Source organism: Pongo abelii, chromosome 13, assembly GCF_028885655.2.
Source record: "Pongo abelii isolate AG06213 chromosome 13, NHGRI_mPonAbe1-v2.0_pri, whole genome shotgun sequence".
NCBI lineage: Eukaryota > Metazoa > Chordata > Mammalia > Primates > Hominidae > Pongo > Pongo abelii.
In genome coordinates, this window is record NC_071998.2 from 122247177 (window position 1) to 122267399 (window position 20223).

At 59.9% G+C, this 20223-nt stretch overlaps 1 protein-coding gene across 3 annotated transcripts in view; it reads right to left on the minus strand.

The window, feature by feature from the left end:
• FIBCD1 (fibrinogen C domain containing 1) overlaps window positions 1-18501 on the minus strand; it is a 36719-nt gene extending 18218 nt beyond the window's left edge. Inside the window, exons 1-5 of one of the 3 annotated variants that reach the window (XM_063714097.1) lie at window positions 18087-18501; window positions 17394-17608; window positions 7459-7938; window positions 2103-2262; window positions 1610-1746 (exon numbers count right to left, since the gene is read on the minus strand). In XM_063714097.1, coding sequence (XP_063570167.1) covers window positions 1610-1746; window positions 2103-2262; window positions 7459-7938; window positions 17394-17465 — 849 coding nt within the window. In that variant the 5' untranslated portion in view covers window positions 17466-17608; window positions 18087-18501. Of the gene's footprint in view, window positions 1-1609; window positions 1747-2102; window positions 2263-7458; window positions 7939-17393; window positions 17609-17866 lie in introns of all 3 variants that reach the window. The other 2 variants (XM_063714096.1, XM_063714098.1) reach the window with 2 other exon arrangements.
• Between the last annotated feature and the right edge of the window lie 1722 nt (window positions 18502-20223).

Genomic DNA, 20223 nt, shown 5'->3' on the forward strand with positions numbered 1-20223 from the left:
GATGTTAAGCCCCTCCCCCAGATGTTTGCGGGCCTAGACATCAATACACCAAAAATAGTCAACACCAAGATCCCGGGCGAGATGCGGCCTGCACTCAGTGGCAGCAGCCCTGGGGCGGTGGGGTTCTCACCGGGCCACCCCCTGGCCTGGTCTGGGGTCTCTGTTCCTGGCTGAGCGGCCCTGACTGGCATCTCCGGCCTCCCAGTCTCTCTCCAGCACACTCCTTCTCAGCTGAGCCCCCCACTTTCTTGTGCTTGCAGTTAAGAGCTCTAAGGATGTAGGCGGGCATCCCCATTTCACAGCCGAGGAAACGGGGGCTCAGAGAACCGAGGTAAGTTGCCCCAGGTCACACAGCAGGACTCAGAGCCACGCCTGGGGCAGCCTGTGGATGACGGGGCCAGAGCATGGAACCTCCAGGCTCCCCGCTTCTCTGACATCTGCTGTCGGGGTCCCATCATAGACCTGTGGACTGAACGCTCGAAACACCTCCTCCCCGTCCCTCTCCCCACTGCCCAAGGATGCACATCGCCAAGTCACCTCTCCTGAAGCACAGTCCCCATCCCGTCTTCCTCTCTTCAACACCCCCAGTAGCTTCCGAGTGTGTGTCCCAACCTGCAGCCTGGGGCTGGACCATTCCAGCCTCATCTCATCACGTACCACAAATCCCTCGGGCCCTTCTCCCCGAATGTTCCCTGGTAGCCGCATTAGGTTGCCCCCTCCTCCTGGAATACCCTCTCCTTCCGGCCCGCACTCAGAAACCCTCCCCGCTTTAACGGCTGATGAGAAATGCCCCCTTCTCCAGGAAGCTTTACCCTCCCCTCTGCTACAGTGACTTCTTCCGCCCCCAGTGCCCCCCGGCGTGTAAATTCCTTGGGAAGACTGGGACAGGGGCTTCCCCATCTCTGTGCTTCCCCGGAACGCAGTATACAGTAGGTGCTCAAAAATGTCTGTCCAACTGAAATGAAATGTGAGGCTGAGAAGCCTTAAAGAGCCAGTCCTCCTGGTCTTCAAACCAGGGCCTCTGCCCCATTCTCCCAGCACCTCATGTGGTCCCGCCCCTGCCCTGTGACTGGCAGTTGGGACATCGCGCTCCTGTTTCCCACCCAGGTAGGGACCAGGAGGTGCAGGAATCAGACAGCTCCTGTCAGCCCGTAGCCGTGGGGGGGTCTCTGCTCCTAGCAGCCACACTCCTCCTTTCTCTTCTGCACATGCGCCGTGTATTGGGTAGTTCAAAAAGCCAGGCGCCCGCACACATCAGCCCTGGAACCCACGTTAGTAACAGGTGCCTGCTGCCACATGTTGTCCTAGGCCCAAACCCCGACTTGCCTAGAATCCCCCCTTGCTGGAAGAGCCACAGCTGGGGATCTCAGGTGGCTCCTGCCTAATGTCCGCTCCAGAGTAGGTACCCCAGGGTCAGCTCACGGAGTCCCCTGTTCCCCTCTTCTGTAGGGGTGGGGTCAGGCCAGGCAGAAGGGCACTGGGGCAGGGCCAGTCCACAGATCCACGGTGGAGGGCTGGGTGGGAGGCTGCTCGGAATGCCCGGGTTCAGGTACACAGCCTCATGGTCCCTGGTGCCTGCCCTGCCACCCGCCCAGCCTGGGACACTCACCGTCCAGCCGCCGCCGTCCGTGCGCATGTCACAGTACACCTGGAAGCCCGCCGGGTAGTGGGTGGGAAAGACAGAGTAGACGCCGTCATCCTGCTGTCCGCTTAGGAGGACGTCCAGACAGTCTCGGGGCCGGGAGCCTGAGGCAGGCAAGGCCGTCAGGGTGGCTGCGGCCCCAGCGCATTCCTGCCCAGCCCCCTGGCCAAACTGTCTGCCCATCGATAACACATGTGGGGTCCCATGGGGTTCAGAGAGCACCGGCCTTGGAGTCCGACCTTGGCTCTGCCACTCCCTTCTCTGGCTGGGTGAGAGAATCACCCTCTCTGGGACTTACTTTCCTCATCTGGAGAACGGACCGAGAGGGCTTCAGCGCGGGCCACATGGAAGCAGGGTCGGGCCCTGGAAGTCTCACGGCTGGGGAACCCTCACCCCACTTCCCCGCTCCCTAGAGCTGGGACCCGAGTCACCGGAGGAAGGCAGCCCCTGCCCCACTCACCAGTGGCACAGCCCCGGGGCCGGACTCCCCGGGCAGGCGCTCTCTGAAGGTCGGCCTTGTTGCGGGGCCGGCCCAGCCCCCGGTCCCTCTGCAGGGCATCCAGGATGTCGCCAACAGAGTTCACCAGGTGAGCCATGTGGCCCTGGCTCTCAGAGAGAAGCTGCGGAACACAGTGGGGGAGCTGAGGGGGCAGGGGCTCTGTTGGGGGTGGGGTGGCGCACATAGCAGGTCACTGGCCAGAGTGGGCCCTCTCCTGAGGCAGAGGTGGGCTCCTGGCTCAATGGCAGGCCCCGCCCTGCCCTGCCCCTTGGGTCCCTGTCCAAGGTGGTCTGAGGGGCCAGCCAGGCTATGATGGAGCCTGTGCTTTGGGGCCTCAAGGGCTGGGAGGGCCGGGAAGCAGGCCGGAGGGGAAGGAAGCTCCAGCAGGCACCTGCCACCCCTGCTGCCCCAGGCTGCGTTCTTCGGCCATCTCTTCGGCCCAGGGAAGAGTAAACTGGAGGAGGCCGTGCCAGGCGGGGAGAGAGCGCCTGGCGCTGGGCAAATCCAGCTTCAGCCCAGCACATCCACTTGCCAGTTATATGACCAGGGGCGAATGTCCTCACCACGCCTTGTCTCCCCTGCCCTGGCCAAACTGATATGGGGACCGGTGACAACACGTGGGAGGTGCCCAGCACAGCGGCAAGGACCGACCGGGTACTCAGCACACCAAGTTCCCACAGCACCTTCTAGGCTACCAGACATCCCCACCGCTTCCTCCTCTGATCCCGAGCAAGGCTGCTGAGGAAGGAGTGATTGATCTGCACTTGGCAGAGGGGTGCTCTGAGGCTGGGGAGGCTACAGGAGCCTTTGCACAGCCCCCCAGGCTTCTGGACCAACAAGGCTCCCCCATCCCACCCCCACTCCCCATGCAAACATCACTCTGAGTTTCTGGGGCTCTCCGATGTCCATGACCTCACTGGGTCCCCCACCGCGCTGCAAAGAGGGGGGACTTAAGGTTGTCATCGCTTGTGACAAATGGAGAAACTGAGGCCCCGAAAGAGAGATCCCTGAGAGTGAAGGATGGCACTGGGGGCAGGGACCAGGACTCAGGACACTTCCCTAGGGCGGGCTGGCAGGAAAGGGGCCCGGGGCTGTGTTCTTGTGTAGGAGACCAGGATCAGGGTGAGGACAGGGCGGTGGTTTGGACCCAGGCTCTGGTGTTGACTGTCTGTGTTTTGACTCCAGTCCCTCCCCCATTCACTAGCTGTGTGACCCTGGAACAGTATCCGAATCTCTTCATGTCTCCACTTCCTTGTAACCCAGGATAATGAGCCCTGTTTCTCTGAGTGGGGGGATTCAGGAGAGCCTGGGCTGGGGAGCTCAGCCGTTGTTCTCCATCCTTCACCCCCACCCCTCCCTCCATCACAGCCCTGGGGTTGGAGCTTGGCAAGCGCAATGCTGTCCCCCAGCACCTCTGCCTCTGTTGGGTGCCTGAAGGGTCTGAGGTCTCTTGCCCTCACCCTGGGCTTCAGGAGGCTGCAGGACCATGTGGAGGGTGAGGGGTGGTGGGTAAGCTACAGCCGGCCAGCCAGCGAGCGTGGAGCCGGCCGGGTCTTTATACACCTAACATGTCACTTGCCAGATAATAGCCCATTCATGGAAGGAAAACGGAAATACACAGTGCCGGCAGTTCACAAAATATGATTCTCAGCTCGTCCAGAGGCAGGGGCCCTCCAAAGCTTTTAGTTTCCCTGTCAGTTTCCCCTCTGCTGAGCAGGTGACTCAGTGAGGGCTGAGGCCAGGGGAGAGAGGAGCAGAGATGGGCAGGCAGAGCGTTTGGGTTTCACGGCAGCGTCCTGAAGACGAGCTCCATTGGGCACGCCCCACAGAGGGACACAGGCAGCATACCCCAACCGGGCCGGGAGGGAAGACGGTAGGTGGGGGGCGCCCTGCGATGTGTGTGCGGCAAAGATCACTTGGTTAAGTCACACTGGTGCTGCCCATTTATCTGAGTCAACACAGCCACAACGCACTAAAAAAAACTTAGGCATGGCCTCCTCCCTCTTGCTAACGGGCAGGGAAGACCTCTGTTTAAGCCAGCAGATGATTAAAGTTGAAAATGTACATATAAACATGCCCGAATTAATGGGGAAGTGAGTCCCTGCTCACTGAGCTGCACAGGAGCATCAGGGGAGGGCTGGGCAGCGCTTAGAGGTAGCGGCGTCAGAGCTGCTGTCCCCGGCACTGCTTAGCTGTGTGAGCGAGCTTGCACAGGCACCTGCCACTCAGAGCCTCAGTCTGCCTCTCCATAAAATGGGATAACAAGGCCGGGCGCGGTGACTCACACCTGTATTCCTAGCACTTTGGGAGGCCAAGTCAGGTGGATCACCTAAGGCCAGGAGTTTGAGACCAGCCTGGCCAACACGGTGAAACTCTGTCTCTACTAAAAATACAAAAAAATTAGCTGGGCGTGGTGGTATGTGCCTGTAGTCCCAGCCACTCAGGAGGCTGAGGCAGGACAATTGCTTGAACCCGGGAGGCGGAGGTTGCAGTGAGCTGAGATCGAACCACTGCACTCCAGCTGGGTGACAGAGTGAGACAACCATGTCTCAAAAAAATAAATAAATGAATTAAAATAAAATAAAATGGGATAACAAATGTACCAACCTCCTGGCATTATCAGGCTGCAAAGTGCCTATTAACACAGAGCCCAGCACATGGTGTAGGCCTATCACTCCTACCAGAAAAGGGATTTTCGGCCCAACACAGTAATCTTAGCGCGTGGGGAGGCCGAGGTGGGTGGACTGCTTGAGGCCAGGAGTTTGAGACCAGCCTGAGCACCATAGCAAGACCTCTCTATAAAAAATTTTAATCAAAAAAATTAGCTAGACATGGTGGTGCACACTTGTAGTGCCTGCTACTTAGAAGGCTGAGGTGGGAGGATTGTCTGAGCCCAGGAGGTGGAGGTTGCAGTAAGCCCTGATCGCGCCACTGCTCTCTAGCATGGGTGACGGAGTAAGACCGTCTCAAAAAAAAGAGAAAAAAAAAAAGAAAAAAGAAAAAAGAAAAGGGAGTTTTCAATAGTGGCATGGTGGCTCCCTATAGATTTAAATTTCAGCTCACAAACAATTTCTACTATAATAATAAGGAGATGTTGATGGTGCAGATGGTGAGTATCCCCCATGTGACAGAGCCAGCCAAGCCCTGTAGCCAGGCGCTCCAATATCCCCTCAGCATAGACTGTGTTATGCACATTTCATGGGTGAGAAGACCCAGCCCAGAGAGGGGATGCAACCTGCCCGGTATCCCACAGCTGGCACAGATGGGGCCTGGACTGGATCCCAGCTCTGCGGACTCAAACCCTCAGGCCAGAATGGCTCAGCTCAGCCATGACCAGCAGGCTTCAGGGACTACACATGAGAATCACCCCCAACTGGGGGCTGCAGGGGGTTGGGGATGAGGCCCAGGAACTTGCCTTTTCCTTTTTTTGAGACAGAGTCTCGCTCTGTTGCTCAGGCTGGAGTGCAGTGGCGTGATCTCAGCTCACTGCAACCTCTGCCTTCCGGGTTCGAGCAATTTTCCTGCCTCAGCCTCCTGAGTAGCTGGGATTACAGGTGCCCGCCCGGCTAATTTTTGTATTTTTAGTCGAGACGGGGTTTCACCATGTTGGCCAGGCTGGTTTTGAACTCCTGACCTCAAGTGATCTGCCCACCTCGGCTTCCCAAAGTGCTGGGATTACGGCATGAGCCACTGCACCTGGCCATGCCGGGAGGCTGCCTTTTAACAAGCAGCTCTGGCGATTCCAACTCAGGGTGCCTACAGGCACAGCTTTGAGAAACCCACGTCTGTGCTGATCAGCTGAGGGTCTGGGAAGCTTGGAAGGGAGAAGTTAGGAGCATGGCTCGCTGCCTCTGAATGAAACATAAAGACACACTGTCTCTTGAATCATCCAGTCTGTGGGGAATGAGTCAAATCAAACATTTTTGGGGAAGTAAATATGTCAGGTGAGCCGGCACTCCTGGGCTCAGAAAGGCTGTTAGTCTTGCGGGAACACTCTGAACCTCTGTGCAGGCTATTGGGAAGGCAGGACTCTGGGTCCCTCCTTCTAAATCCCCCACCCCAGCTCTAAGGGTGGGCCTTCATGAACTGGGCCTGAGCTGACCAGGGGCTGAGCGATTTGGAGTGAGGTGGGGGTCCCAGGTCAGCCAGAAAGTCAGGAGGTACCCCCAGCCCCCAGCCCTGCTGATGAGGCCTGGGGAAGTTGCACACAGAGGGGCAGCCGGAAGGCGGTCTAAACATCCCTCTACCCCGGGAGGGGGAAGCCACCTTCCCATCAGTCACCCAGACAGGGTGATGAGGACTGTAATTTCTCCAGCTGCTGCCTTCAAAGGGAGGGAAAGGGCCCATTGCTCATGAGCGGCTGAGTGACCAAATGCCTGGATCTCTCAGTGGCTGCTGGGGGCAGGAGGGCGGATGGGGCTGGGGCGCCCGTGGGGGCAGGGGCTTGGCTCCTAGCCTTCAGGGATCTGAGTCACTGGGAGAACGTGGCACAGGGCCAGGGGCTGGGCAGGGCTCCAGCGGGGGCTGGATTCCAGGTCTGACCTGGCCACGGCACCCAGGAAAAATCACCACCCATTTCTGGGCCACCATTTTCTGTCCTGGAAAATGGTGGAGGCAAATGAGATGATCCCAAATCCCTCATCCTATGAAGGAGGAACTTCTTGTGGGTGGTGCTTCCAGCATGGTCTCAGAGCCGAAGCTGGAAAGCCTTCACCCAGACCCACCTGGAGCTGGCTGGAGCTGGCTGGAGCCTGGCTTGGCTGGGGGCAGGGGTGGGGAGGGTGGAGGTGGTTTGGGACAGGCTAGGGGTCTGGCTGGGCTGCCTGGACTGGTCTCTCTGTTCCTGGGAAGCTGTGGGTATTGCACGGTAGTGAACTGGGAGGGGCGTGAAGAGATGGGGTGCAGCTCTCTCTGATGGGGTAGCACTGATCAGCCACATGCCCTTTAGCAAGTCACATCCCCTCTCTGAGCCTCGATTTGCTCCTGATGGGGGGCAATGCCCTGCCTCAGCTGTACCTTGGAGCACTGGGGAAGCCTCAAGCCCTGGATTTGACTGACTGCCAAATGCGGTGGGGTGCTGTACAATTACCCGGGTCACCGGGAAAGAAACAGGGTTTGAATCCTGGCTCCCAGTAGCTGTGCGGCCCTGGATGAGTGACTGCGCCTCCCTGAGCTTCATGTGCTTGTCTGTAGATGGGAACAGCAATAGCCCCTTGTCTGGGGCACTTGGGGATTAAGTGAGGCCGTGGACATCAGGCGCCTGGCATATGGCAGCACCAACCCCTCGCCTCCAGCAAGACGCAGACCCCAGCCCTACCTGGATGAGGCGGCCCTGCTCACTCTGCAGGGCGCTGAGGCCCTGGCCCAGCGTGCCATGCCCCTTCCGCAGCCCCATGCACTCCGTCTGCAGCTCCGAAGCTCGGGCCAGCAGCCGGGGCAGCTGGTCGGCCAGCGTGTCCAGCAGCTCCTGCTCCTGGTCGCCCACCAGCTGTGGCTGGGCCTGGTGCTCGGTCAGCGCCTGCAGCACCGAGGCCTGGGCGCTCTCCAGGCGTGCGAAGCTATCGGTGAGGTCGGGGCAGCGCGGGTCGATGAGGATGCTGAGGCGCGAGCTGTCCGCCCTCTCCACAGTGACCAGGGCACCGTTGGCGCCTGCAGCCCCAGTGCTGACGACAGGCGGGGGCGCCGTGCCCGGCACGTGGGTGTGGTTCAGGAAGAGCACGGCACCGGTGACGGCTACGGCCAGCAGCACAGCCAGGGCCAGCAGCACGGTGCACAGCATGTAGCCACAGCTCGGCCGCTGCAGGCCCGCCCGGGACGCACAGACACAGACAGACAGACGGACGGGAGAGAGAAGGGGCCAGCATTAGAGACATAACTGGGGTCAGAGGACCCCCTTCTTGGGGGCTGGGCGAAGGCGTGGCACAGAAAGACTGAGATGAGACAGGTACTGAGACACAGTCCAAGGGGAGACGGAGAGACAGGGACACCCACAGATGCAGTGAGAGGGACACAGTGAGCGCCTCAGGGAGAAAGTGGAGAGAGACAGAGCCCCAGAGGGGAGGTGGAGACATACGGAGACACAGGGAGACGCGGGGAGACGCGGGGAGACGCGGGGAGTTGCAGGGAGATGGAGACGGATTGGATGGGAAATAAAAACCGAGGCAGAAAGACACAAAGACACAAGCAGAATGCCAAGCCTTTCCTCTCGCTGCCCCTGCTGCCCACCTCCCCCCATGCCCTGCACGGTGACAGCCCAGGGACCCATGGTCACCTGTGTGTGCGGCCGTGTGGCCCCCGTGGAGCCCACACCACCCAGTAAGGGCTGGAGGTGGAGATCCCACCTCTGCAGCCAGATGGGCCAGGGCTCAGGCCTCAGGCCTCCAAGCTGCATTTCCCACAGTGTGACCCTGGGCCAGGGGCCTCACCTCTCTGAGCCTCAGTTTCCTTGCCTGTAAAACAGAGCAATATAGAGACACCCACCTCTCTATACACGGGTCAGAGAGAGCTGTGATGCAACAGCAGCGATGCTAGAGACAGTCTCGTGCTGTCTCTGGAAACGAGTGCCCTGGGGTAGTGGGCACCCATCACGGAAGGTCCCTTCCAACTGTAGCAGCCACATCCCGTGTTCTGTCCCGCTGTTCTCCAGTCCCCAGGGCACATGGGGGCTCCTAGGCACCTCCTCCCCATACCCCGCCCCGTCCTCTCCCCTTCCTCTACCTCTTCACAGAGCAGGCCCCTGGCAGAGAAAACGCCAACCCGCTGGGCCAGGTAGCCCTAAGGCCACTCTGGAGAAGAGGCCTGCTGCCCTCCAAGGAGGAGCAGGGCCGAGGCAACAGGTGGCTGTCACTCCAGAACAAGCCATATCTCAAAACCAGGAACAGGGCCGGGCGAGGTAGCTCATGCCTGTAAGCCCAGCACTTGGGAGGCCAAGGTGGGCAGATCACAAGGTCAGGAGATCGAGACCATCCTGGCCAACAAGGTGAAACCCCATCTCTACTAAAAATACAAAAATTAACTGGGCATGGTGGCACATGCCTGTAAATCCCAGCTACTTGGGAGGCTGAGGCACGAGAATCCCTTGAACTTGGGAGGCGGAGGTTACAGTGAGCCGAGACCATGACACTGAACTCCAGCCTGGAGACAGAGCTAGACTCCGTCTCAAAAAATAACAAAAAAAAAAAAACCGGAAACAAAGGGCAGGCGCAATAAAAAACTGTGTTGGCCAGAAGCCAAGGCCGAGGAACAGCTTGTGGTGAACAGAGGTGCCAGAGTGTGGCCGCATACGCTCTCGGAGGCCCAGATTCACTGGGCAGACTCGCTCATGGCCCCAGAGCATTACACACAAGGGAAAACTGAGGCCCAGAGAGGGCAAGGGGCTCTTCCAGAGTCACACAGCAAATAAAAGCAGAACTGGGATTAGGCCGCGAGCCTCCTGCCTTCGTCCCCGGGCCAGGCCCCTCCTATGATTGAATTTCCTCAACTCTCAGACACATTTTCCCCACATTTTCAACTTTCCGAATTTGAGACTTGTCTTGAAATGACTTCGTATATTAAAGCGCTTGGAGCCGTGCCTGGCACGTTGTGCTCGTGCAATAAATATTAGTGGCTTTTATTATCCCATGATCAGTGTGCACACAGCATCTGGAGGACATTTTTTTTCCACCCAAAGTGTTATTTCTGTGTGTCGTCAATGCTGGGACGCACGTTCTCTTTTTTTCACGTTTTAGCATCTCCAACATGGGGGGGACATCTTACAATTGTAATTGACAGCTTGCTTGCTTTCTTAGTGATACGTTGAACAGAGATAGATGCCTCTTACATCATTGTGTCTTACTACCTAGAAGATGAGGCAGAGGAAAGAATCGTTTTTGTAAATTCAAATTCCACGAGGACCTGCTGGATGACCTACTTGGCACCCGAAGAGGACCGGGTGGAGGGGACATGCGCCTGGACATGCAGACCCCCGCGAAAGAGATCTGCTTTGTTGTCAGGATGTGGAAGAGAGTTCCTTGGCCTGTCCCTATTGTCATGCGGCTGCCAGGACTCAGTGCTCCATGCCTGCCCGGTTCTCTTGGGGGCCACGTCCATTCTGGGCTCCACGCATCAAGACAATTTACTCCAGCCAGACCCAAATGCACAGTTCCTCTCCACCAGCTCTGCACAAACTGCTCCCTTGGCCGGCCAGGAGTATCTGCTTCCCCTCCTCCTTTTCCACTGACCTAATGTAGTCTCTTCTTTCAGGGCTCAACTAGCTGTCACTTCCTCCAGGAAGCCTTCCTTGACTGTTTCTACTCCACTCCCCGCAGCTTGGAGGGGCTCCTCCTCTGTGCTCCCCCCGTTAGGGTGCTTACAAGACAGATTGTTGCGGCCTTCGACTTCATTTACTCACTCATTCATTCAATCATCTATTCCACATTCACTAGATCTCCCCATGACCAGGCTCTGGGCCAGTTCCTGAGGATGTATCAGGGCACCAGTCAGCCCCAGCTCCTGTTCTTGGGGAGTTCCTGTACTATGGACTTGGATTACTGGGATACTTTTTTTTAAGAGACAAGGACTCACTCTGTCGCCCAGGCTGGAGCGCAGTGGCACAATCCTAGCTCAATGCAGCCTCAGACTCCTTGACTCAAGCAACCCTCCCGTCTCAGCCTCTTGAGTAGCTGGGACTACAGGCACGCACCACCATGCCCGGCTAATTTTTTTTTTTTTTTAATTTTGTAGTGATAGGGACTCCTTACTTTGCCCAGGCTGACCTCAAACACCTGGGCTCAAGCAGTCCTCACACCTTGGCCTCCCAAAGTGCTGAGATTACAGGCACAAGCCACCATGTCCGGTCCACAGACTGTGATTCTTGACTTTGTCTGATTTTTTTGGGGTGTCTTGTGAGAGCTGTGGGCACAGCTTCTGAGGATTCAGGGACTAGTGAATCTCAAGTTCAGGAAACCTGCCCTGGACTGTGAGCCCCTCCACAGGTAGGGACCTGCTCACCACCTGGCACAGAGCAGCCCCTACAGCCGCTGCTGGATGGACGGGCAGATGGACAGAAGGAAGGAGCTGGCATGGGCAGAGGCTCATGACCCCGGCTGGGCCCTGGGCCCCAAGGCAGGGCTGCCTCTGACCCTGTGCCCACCTCTGATAGCCTGGCACAGAATGGGCAAGCTTCAGGCCATCCCCAGCCCCCAGCCACCTGCAGGTCAGGTGGGCACTGCACCATCACTGCCATTCCTTGGTCGTGGACCATGTTCCCATCACTGAATTATCCAAGTAACCCCATGCAGTTGATGCTATCATTGAATTCACTATGCAGATTAGAAAACTGAGGCTCAGAGAACAAGACCCTCATCCAAAGTCACATGGGGGAGGCGCACTGGAGCCGCCACCTGGACCCAGGGCTGGGGCACTCCGGAATTGCCTCTGTGCCAGGGCCACTAACTGGGCCGTTCTATGATTTCCTTCCCTGCCTAAAGTATGGCTGGATTTGATAGACAGCTCTGTGTCAGCAGCTAAGTCCCTGTCATGCACTCTTCTGGAGCCCGTCAGGAGACACCTTGCCCCGAGCAGCTCAGGACCGCATCATCAGACTGTGTGGCATTAAGGTCCCCTGGCGGGAGAGGCTGGGGCTGGCGTGGCAGAGAGGTCAGCCGTCTCCCCTCTGCGTCTCCCACACCCCTGCCCTATCTTGCACCCTCCTCCCACCCAAGCCCCTCCCTGGTGGGAAGGCAGAGGGCACCGAAATGGGGAGGGGCTCGAGGAAGCCGCAGGGGGTCCCCTAGAGGCAGGGGACAGCGGAGCTTGGAGATGAAACAGGGCACTCGGCAGAGGAGAATTAGTCTTCAGAGATCACCTTAAAGATGAAGTACTGTTCCCTTTTATGGGCTGCCGTTTACGTGCCTTGCGAAGAAATCTGCCCGAGATAATAAGGGGGGCTCTGGGCGCTCAGCAGCCCAACTGGTATGCCTGAGGCTGGAGCTGATTCATCCGTCCTGGTGTGGCCGAGCCGGGTGCACTCCCTGGGGGCTGCGGAATGGGGAGGATGCACACAGAGCCCCCAGCTCCCAAGACAGGGCATCCCGGGCAAGTGGCAGGAGAGAGACCGGGGCCTGAGCCGGGAGCCCCGGGTTCAAAGCCCACTTCTGCCACTGACCACTCGCACGAGCTTCCAGCTGGAGGGACCCAGCTTGGCTCCTCGAGTGACCCCCAGTGCCCACCCAGGGTTCACGGCTGCCTAAGAAGCCTTGGCCAAAAGGAGGATCAGACTCATGCCAGGAGGGTGGCAGGCAGCCCCCGAGGGTGCCTCAGTTACAGGGTGACCTCTGTCCAGGCTACCTTCTCTGAGGCCCCAGCCTTGGGAGTTCTGGGGAAGCGGCGGGCGGGGGGTGCTCAGGAGGAAGGGATTTGATGCCAAGGCGCTCTGCTAAGCTGGCACACCTCCCTTCCTCCTCACCTCCTGAGAGAGCTGCCTGGCAGGAGTCCCCTGGGGAGACTGGGACCACACTCCACAGTTGAAAGGAGGAAGAAGAAAGTTTCCCTCCAGGGGAGACCAGGCCAGGTTAGACCCAGGTGAGCGCCCCTCCTGCCACCCACCCCCATCTCCTAAGAGCACCCAGCCCAACGCAGGCAGCTGTTCTGCATGACAAAAACACATCCTGGGGCTTTGCACTGGGAAATGGAAAGTTGGAGGTGGCGGCGTCCTGTGGGCTCTGGATCCAGCAAAGGCTTGCACAGAGCCTGGGTGGGGGGCTTACGGGCTCTGTGGGTTGAGGGGACTGGGCCCTGCCTCAGGCCAGAGCCTCGGGGGAATACCTCCTGTGTTCCCAGGAGCCCACTATGCTCCCAGCTGGCACATGGCTGGGCACATGGTTCCCAGGAAGGGCTGAACTCAGCCCTGGCCCTGGCAGAGGGAGGGTCCCAGAGACTCACCTGGGGGTGAAGAGCTGGTGGCTCTGCTCACCATTCTGGGGTCCCAAAGACTTAGGAAGGGGGTCTGCAGGCTTGTTCTGTGAGACCTGAGCGGGAACCGCCATCCCGCTGGGGACCGTTCAGCAGAACCCTGCCGAGGGCCATCTGGAGTCTCAGGACACAGGGAGGGGCGCAGGAGGGGCTGAAGGTATCCAAGGGGACAAGAGCGCCCCACAGAGCTCCCGGCCTCTGCCCCTCCCAGAGGCTCCAAGCCCCCCAGCTGTCTCACTCCCTGGGAGCATTTGCTCTGAACCACGGAGGGGGCTTCTCCAGATGTTTCCTATAAGGGTCTTGCCCACCCTCCCCCCGACATACAGCTCTGGCCTCCCAGAGGGCCCACCGGGGCCTCAAGCCCACTGAGGCCCAAAGCAGCGTCTCTCCACCCCAAACCTGAGCCCTCCTATTTTTCACTCGGGGATGGCACCAACCCCACCTGCTGCACCCGCAAAGCTGGCACCTCCCCAGGCCTCCCTCCCTCACCCAACATCTGGACAGTCACCTCCCCAGGCCTCCCTCCCTCACCCAACATCTGGACAGTCACCTGCTCCTGTCCATTCTATCTCCTCAGCCACACCACTCCCCAGCTAAACAGTGAGCTCAGAAGGACGGGCTCGGGAAACCCCGAGCCTAGCACAGTGACCTCAACCCAAACCCCAGGGAACAAGAAGAAAGAGGCATGGATCTTCTTTCTAGCACCCATGATGGTTTGTAATCGCCCCTGACCTGTGAGTTTGTTCCCCCCATGAGACTCTAAGCTCTCTGAGGCACAGACTGTATCCACCAGACTATACCTCCTAGCATGAGGTAGGGCCTCCCTAAATAGTCACTGAGTAAATTTAATGCAGCAGGGATTTAGGTTAGACATCAGGAAGAACTTCCCGAAGAGATTTTCTTTCTTCCTTTCTGAAATGTTCTTAGAAATTTTGAAAGCGTCAAGAGATCTTGCCTGGGATGGGTTGGAAGTTGACCTCCCTGTAGGGTGGCTTGGAGACAGCTCAGAAACAAGCCCCTCTGACCAGAGGAAACGGTTGCAGAGTGACTTCCTGCCCCAAGCTCCAAGACCAGAAGAATCATGTCTATTTCTAGATCCTTTCATCTGACAAACTCCAAACTCCTGGCAAATACCGTTTCACCCTGCCCCAAGGGTGTGAGAGGCTCCTCCTTCTGTAGGGAGAGGGAGGACGCGTTAACAAAGTCCAAGTTGGCAACTTGTCCAAGGTCGCCCGACAAAGAGTAGCTGAGGCTGGATAGGGCTGGGACAGATGGGGCCCAAGGTGGTCCCCAGAAATGGCTGCGCTCTGACAAAGTTCCTTTAGGACCTCTGGACCTGGGCTATACCCACTCACAGCAGGTGATTTCGGTACCCTGAGAACCACACAGCCTGGACACTGGGGTCCCAACTGGGGCTGAGTGGGCTGAACCAAGAAAGGGCGGCCAGCCTCTCTTCCTTCCATCCTCCCTTCCTTCCATTCTCCCACAGAGGCCCTTGTCTGCTGTCCAAGAAGACCCAGGTTCGAGTCCCAGTTCCAGCTCTTAGTCTCAGTTTCCTCATCTGTCATATGGGTTCATCATCCCTGCCACCAAGCTCCTAGGGTGGCTGTGACTAAGAAACGAGTCTTAGTTGTGGCCTGTGACCTACTGGTGCTTGGAGTGCGGCGTCGGCATTATGCTCCCAGAGGAAAATCCCCGTTAAAGAACCTCGGCCAGGCCCCTCTGGTAGGAGCCAGATGTTCAGATGGCGTTTCCTGGTGGACAGAGAGGAGACCGGGACACAGCCAGCCTGTAGAAGGGACAGGCTGCTGCAAGAGGCATTCTCCTCATGAGTACACAGTGCTTTACAGTTTGCAAAACACACCAGTATCTCACGTGGCCCCCATAACAGCCCTTGCGAAATGAGGAGGAAGCGAAGATTGCTGTTCCCACTTTACAGATGGTGAAGCCCAGGCCCAGAGAGGAAGAGTAACTTACCCAGGGCCACACAGCATGTCAGTGGGTGAGACGAACCTGGCCACACGGGAGGAGACAAGGCTGGCCCAGGGGACGGCAGGCCCAAGGGAACCAGGGCAAGCAGCGCTCTCTTTTTCTTCTGACAGTGGCCACAGGAAAGGCCTTGCCTCTTGTCTGAAGCTTCAAACAAGCCCAGAGCTGGCACAGGGAACAGCCTGTCTACATGCTGGGTCACCAAACGGGCGGGGAGGAGAGGCGGGTGCTTGCTATTGGCCCAGGCTCTTGGAGCAACAGCCCTCGAGCTTCCTCCAATGCCAAGGGGCAGAGAGCTGGGCTGTGTGGGGGCTGAAAGCTGTGCCCCCAGGGAGCAGCAGAGGAAGGCGGGGCCCAGCCTGGAGGCCTTGAAGCCAAATTTCAAACACATTCCCCAGAAGGCACCTCCCCTTGAGACAGACCAGTGCCTGCTGGCCGTCTCCTGACAAAGCATCACGCAGTTCCATTCAGCAAACACTCTCAATGCCTGACCTGAGCTGCCTGGAAGGAATGGGGCTTGGGCCCAGGGAGAGAAGCAGAGATGGGCTCCAGAGGAGGGTGTGTCCAAAGGGATCTCCTGATGCAGGAGGGGCCCAGGACAAGGCAGCTGAGTGGCACAGGCTAAACACTACTAGAACTTAGAGACACAGCCACAGGGCATCAGGGAAGGCTTCCTGGAGGAGGTGGCAGCATTTGAGCTTGATTTTGAGTATATGTAGGGTGTCCCTGAGTGAAGGGGTGTGTGTGTGTGTGTGTGTGTGTGTGTGTGTGTTTGTGTAAGGCTGGGGAAGCAAACAAGATGACACAGAAAAGATCTGGAAATGGGGCGGCATGGTGTGGGGCCCAGGGTTGGCAAATAACAAACAGTCACTGCCTGTAAGGGACCAATGGGAAGGCACAGTATGCCAGGCTAGGGATGGCCTTGGAGGACAGGTCTAGAAGTTAAGACAGTTCTTGCTAAGGGGGAGAAGTCAGATCTCAGCAGGAGGGGACTTGTTATTTGGCGGTGGCTTAGGTGCAGACCTGACCTAAAAGAGGGGCGCGATCACCCCTGAGAAGCAGTGGGATAGGTGTGTGGTTAGATCAGAGTTTGAATCCCTACTCTCTTGCCAACATGCTGTGTGACTTGGACATGTTCCCAACCTCTCTGATCCCTGGTCTGTGACATGGGAACGCACTGGCCCCCAGCCTGCTTGGAGAAGTGAGGTAGTGCCGATGAATGGGAAGGGGCTTTGCAAACCGTAGAGGGCTGGGCCCTTGTGCCACGGCAGTGTCACACCAGGAAGAATGAGCAGCTTGCAGCTCCTGAGAGGAAGGGACCACCAAGGGCTGCCCGTGCCACCCCCTCCTGCAGCTGCAAGCACGAACTGTTCCTTCCCCAATGACATCTGTCTGGGAGAAATTTAAAATTTAAAATGGGCAGCCCTATTCTTTCCTCTCCTTGACGAGCGAGCGGCCTCCTCATTTTCGCCTGCCTGCCCCAGTCCCTTGGCAGCCCAGCCCGGGGCAGCCCTGGGGCTCCCCTCCGCCTCGGCTTCGGGACTCCAGCCCCCTTGCTGGCCAGCCCAGGTGTTCTGCCCTCACCCACTTCCACCGCACAGCCCTGGGCACCCTCCAAGCCCCACCTCCACTGCCCCTGAAGAGGCAGCAGGAAGGCAGGCATGAATCAGCCCTGGAGCACACAGACAAGGGTTCAAATCCCGTCAGAGCTGCGTGGCCTCAGGCAGGAGCCAACCATCTCTGAGCCCTGCTTTCCTTGTCTTAAAGTCAGAAAATCACAATACCCAGCGTTCCTGCAGGAGATGAATCTTTATTGATCCCCTACTGTATGCAGGGCCCTGGCTAAAGGGAAGGATGCAGAGGAGATTCAGGCGGTCAGGTTCAGGACCAGGTGCCTGGCACAGGGTAGCGCCCAGAGTGGAGATTTTGTGGGTAGTTAAGACGCCCATTGTAGAGGTGAGGAAACGGAGACTCAGCAAGGGGGCTGATTTGTCTGTGGACACACAGCTAACTGTAAGTCCCCGCCTCCCTCTGCACCCGCGTGCACCAGGGGGCCGCTGGGGGTGCGGGGACGCAGGAGACCTGGCCCGCAGCGCGCGTGGCTCCTGCAGGGGTGCCGCCCCCACCGAACCTCGAGTTCAAGCCTCCACTAGGGGAGGAGGAGCGGAGGGTCCCCATCCCGGCCCGGGCCTCCGGAGCCTCGAAGGGGTGCGCCCCAAACTCCAGCCCCCGCAATGGGTGCCCGCCCCGCCGGCCCGAGCGGCCACCGCCTGGCCAGCCGCCCAGGCCCCGTGTCCCAGCGCCCGAGCGTACCTGCGGCTTGTCGCGCGGCCGGTCCTCAAGTTGGGCAGCGCCGCCCATGGTCTTCCACCGGTCGTTGACCATCTTCCGGCAGGACTGGCGGGGGCGCCGGGCGAGGCGCGCCGCTGCGGAGCGCAAAGGCGGCGGGGTGGGCGTGGGCGTGGGCGCGGGCGCGGGGCGCGCTCTGTCCGCCGGGTCCCCGCTTCTGTGCCCCGCGCCGGGGCGGCCTGGGAGCGGACGGGCGTGTGAGGATGAGCGCGCCGCTGTGTGCGGGCGGGAGCAGGAGCGAGAGCGCGAAAGCCGCCAGCCCAACGCCCGCCGCTCGCGCTGCGCGCCGTCCCCGCTCCCGGCTCCCGCGCCTCCCCGGCGCGCTCCTCTCCCTCCTCCCTCGTCCCTCCTCCCTCCTTCTCAATCTCCGCATCTTTTCTGGTCTCGGACTCTCTTTGCTTTTTATTGCTCCCCTCGGCCTCCCCCGACACACTCACACACGCGCGCGCGCTCACACCCGCGGACTTGGATACTGAACTCCGCCTCCGAAAAGGCCAAGAGAAAGGAGGCCGAACTGGCCCCCAGATACCGCGGCCGGCCGGAGGGCAGCAAACAGCCGCGGGCGGCCCGGCTCCTGCTGGCTCCCGGAGGGGCCTGAGAGCCCCTCGGCGGCGCCTCTGCACAAACTTCCTCCCGGGCCGGAGTCGCACAACTCACCATGCGCGGGGCGGGCCCCGAGGGCGCCCCCGCCGGCCGGTTCGGCGTCTCCGGGGAGTGGCGTGGCGCTCCTTCCGGCTCCCTCCCGGCTCAGGACGCAGGGCTTGCCCCAAGACCCAGGCTGCGCCGGGGGCAGTTTCGGGGGGGTGCGCCCCCTGCGGGCCCCCGAGGTCTGGGTCCAGGTCCTGGGGCAAGTGCGCCCAGCTGTGGGGTCTCCAGCCCCCGGGGACCTCCCTGCTTCGGACCCCGACGCGTGAGCCTGGTCTTGGGGGCGTCCCAGTCCGCATCCGCAGACCCGTGCCCTCGCGCCCGCGGTCGGAGAGCCCACCCGACGCCCCCCTGCCCGGGCGGCCCGTGGGCGAAGTGGGGGTCCCCACCACTGCCACAGCCGCCGGCGCTGTGGTCGCGAGTACCAGCTGCTCCGCGCTCGGCCGCGCTCCCGGCCGGTCGCCCGCGCTCCCGGGCGCGCCTCGCGCGGTCCCAGCCCCCGCCTTCTCCTCCGCCGGGAGGGAATTTGTGCCAGGAGGGGGCTTCTTAGTTGCCCCTTCCCACCAGCAGCACTTTTAAAAGCATTTAATCCGCCGGGAGCGGCCTTCGGAGGTAATTGAGAAAGTCCTTAATCTGCGCGGCGAACGAGCTGCTATTACGGCTTCCGACCGGGAGGCTCCCACACTGCCCGACGCCACGCTCCCTGCCCGACGCCACGCTCCCCTCCCGCCGCCCCGCCGAGCCCGCCGGCCGCCCCTCCTCCGCCCCTTTCTGCGTCCCCATCTTTTTCTGCTCCCCCAGCTCCAGACAGACACCCCCGTTTCCCGCCCCCGCTTCTCCCCAAAGCTGTTTTCCGGCTCCCGGGGCGCCTTGGCCGCCGCGCTGTTCCCTGGCACCGTCTCCGTCTCTCCCCCACTGGCTGCCAGTCTGTCGCCCCATCTTCGTCCCTCTCCCGATCCCTCTACGCGTCCGGCACTGGCGGGGCAGACTGCTGGGGGTGGGGGCCGCGTCCAGCCTGGGCTGGGGCACTTCCTGGGCCCCGGAGCGGGGGACCCTGTGGCCCGGTGCCATCCGAGGAGACTGCCACCCGCCAGGCGCTAGGTTCACAAACCACCAGCTGTTTGTCCCCAGCCGCCTTTTCCTTCCAGGACGACCGCTGGCCTCACCTGCGGCCCGATCCCGGCTTCCCGGACTGAGGCAGCCCGGGAGTTGGAGAGGATCCCACAGCAATGGCTGGGAGTCAGGAGATCCAGGTTCCAATTCTGGCCTCTGGCTCTTTCTCGCCCGCCGGCCTTTCCTATGAATTAAGAGGGTCAGCAGGTGATCTAGAGGGCCCTCAGACTTGGGAAGAAGGATGTGGTGGAGGGCACAGGGCCCTGGCTGTGTGGCTGAGGGCAAGCAACATACCTCTCCGAGCCTCAGTTTCCCCATGTAAGCCGAAGGGTTAACCGCACACGCTTCAGAAGGGCTCTGTCACAGTGCATCACAGCACCTGAGCAGGGCAAGGCTCAGATGTTCCTGCTGTGACCTTGGGCAGATTCCACGTCATCCCCAAGCCTCAGTTTCCTCATAAACAAGGACTTGCCTATTGGTGGGGAGTGGCGAGGTTTGCAGGCCCTTGTGCAGTTACAGGCACAAAGCAGGCAGGTGGCGGAAACGCAAGGCTCTGACTCCACGGTTTGGGGAGAGGATGTAAACTCCAGACGCATTTGTGCACAGATAAAAGATCACCCTGGGGGGTGGAGCGGGGGTGGGGGGCTGAACTGAGAACCCAAGGGAGGGGTGCTAAGGACCAACGGAGGAGGTCTTGGAGGTGTGCTCAGAGCAGTCAGGGAGGCATCCTGGGATGGAGGGGTGTGAGCCCGCCCCCAAGGCCCATGAAGGCAGCATCCAGACGTCTGGGTGCTGAGGGAAAGGCATTTCCAGTGGCGAGGCCGCAGAAGGGAAGGCAGAGTTCGGGGAGTGACCCGGGCGTACCTGGGCAGGTGCTCACCTGGGCAGGACCGGAGGACGCTCTGGAGGATCGCCTCCCAGGCCCGCAGAAGCGCGGTTGGACAGGTGAGCGGGGGCCACCTAGCGGCTCCTCCTGGGAGTGTTGGAGGAGGTTGGAGGTTGAATCATCTCACCTGCTCAGCCACAGGTTCAGCCT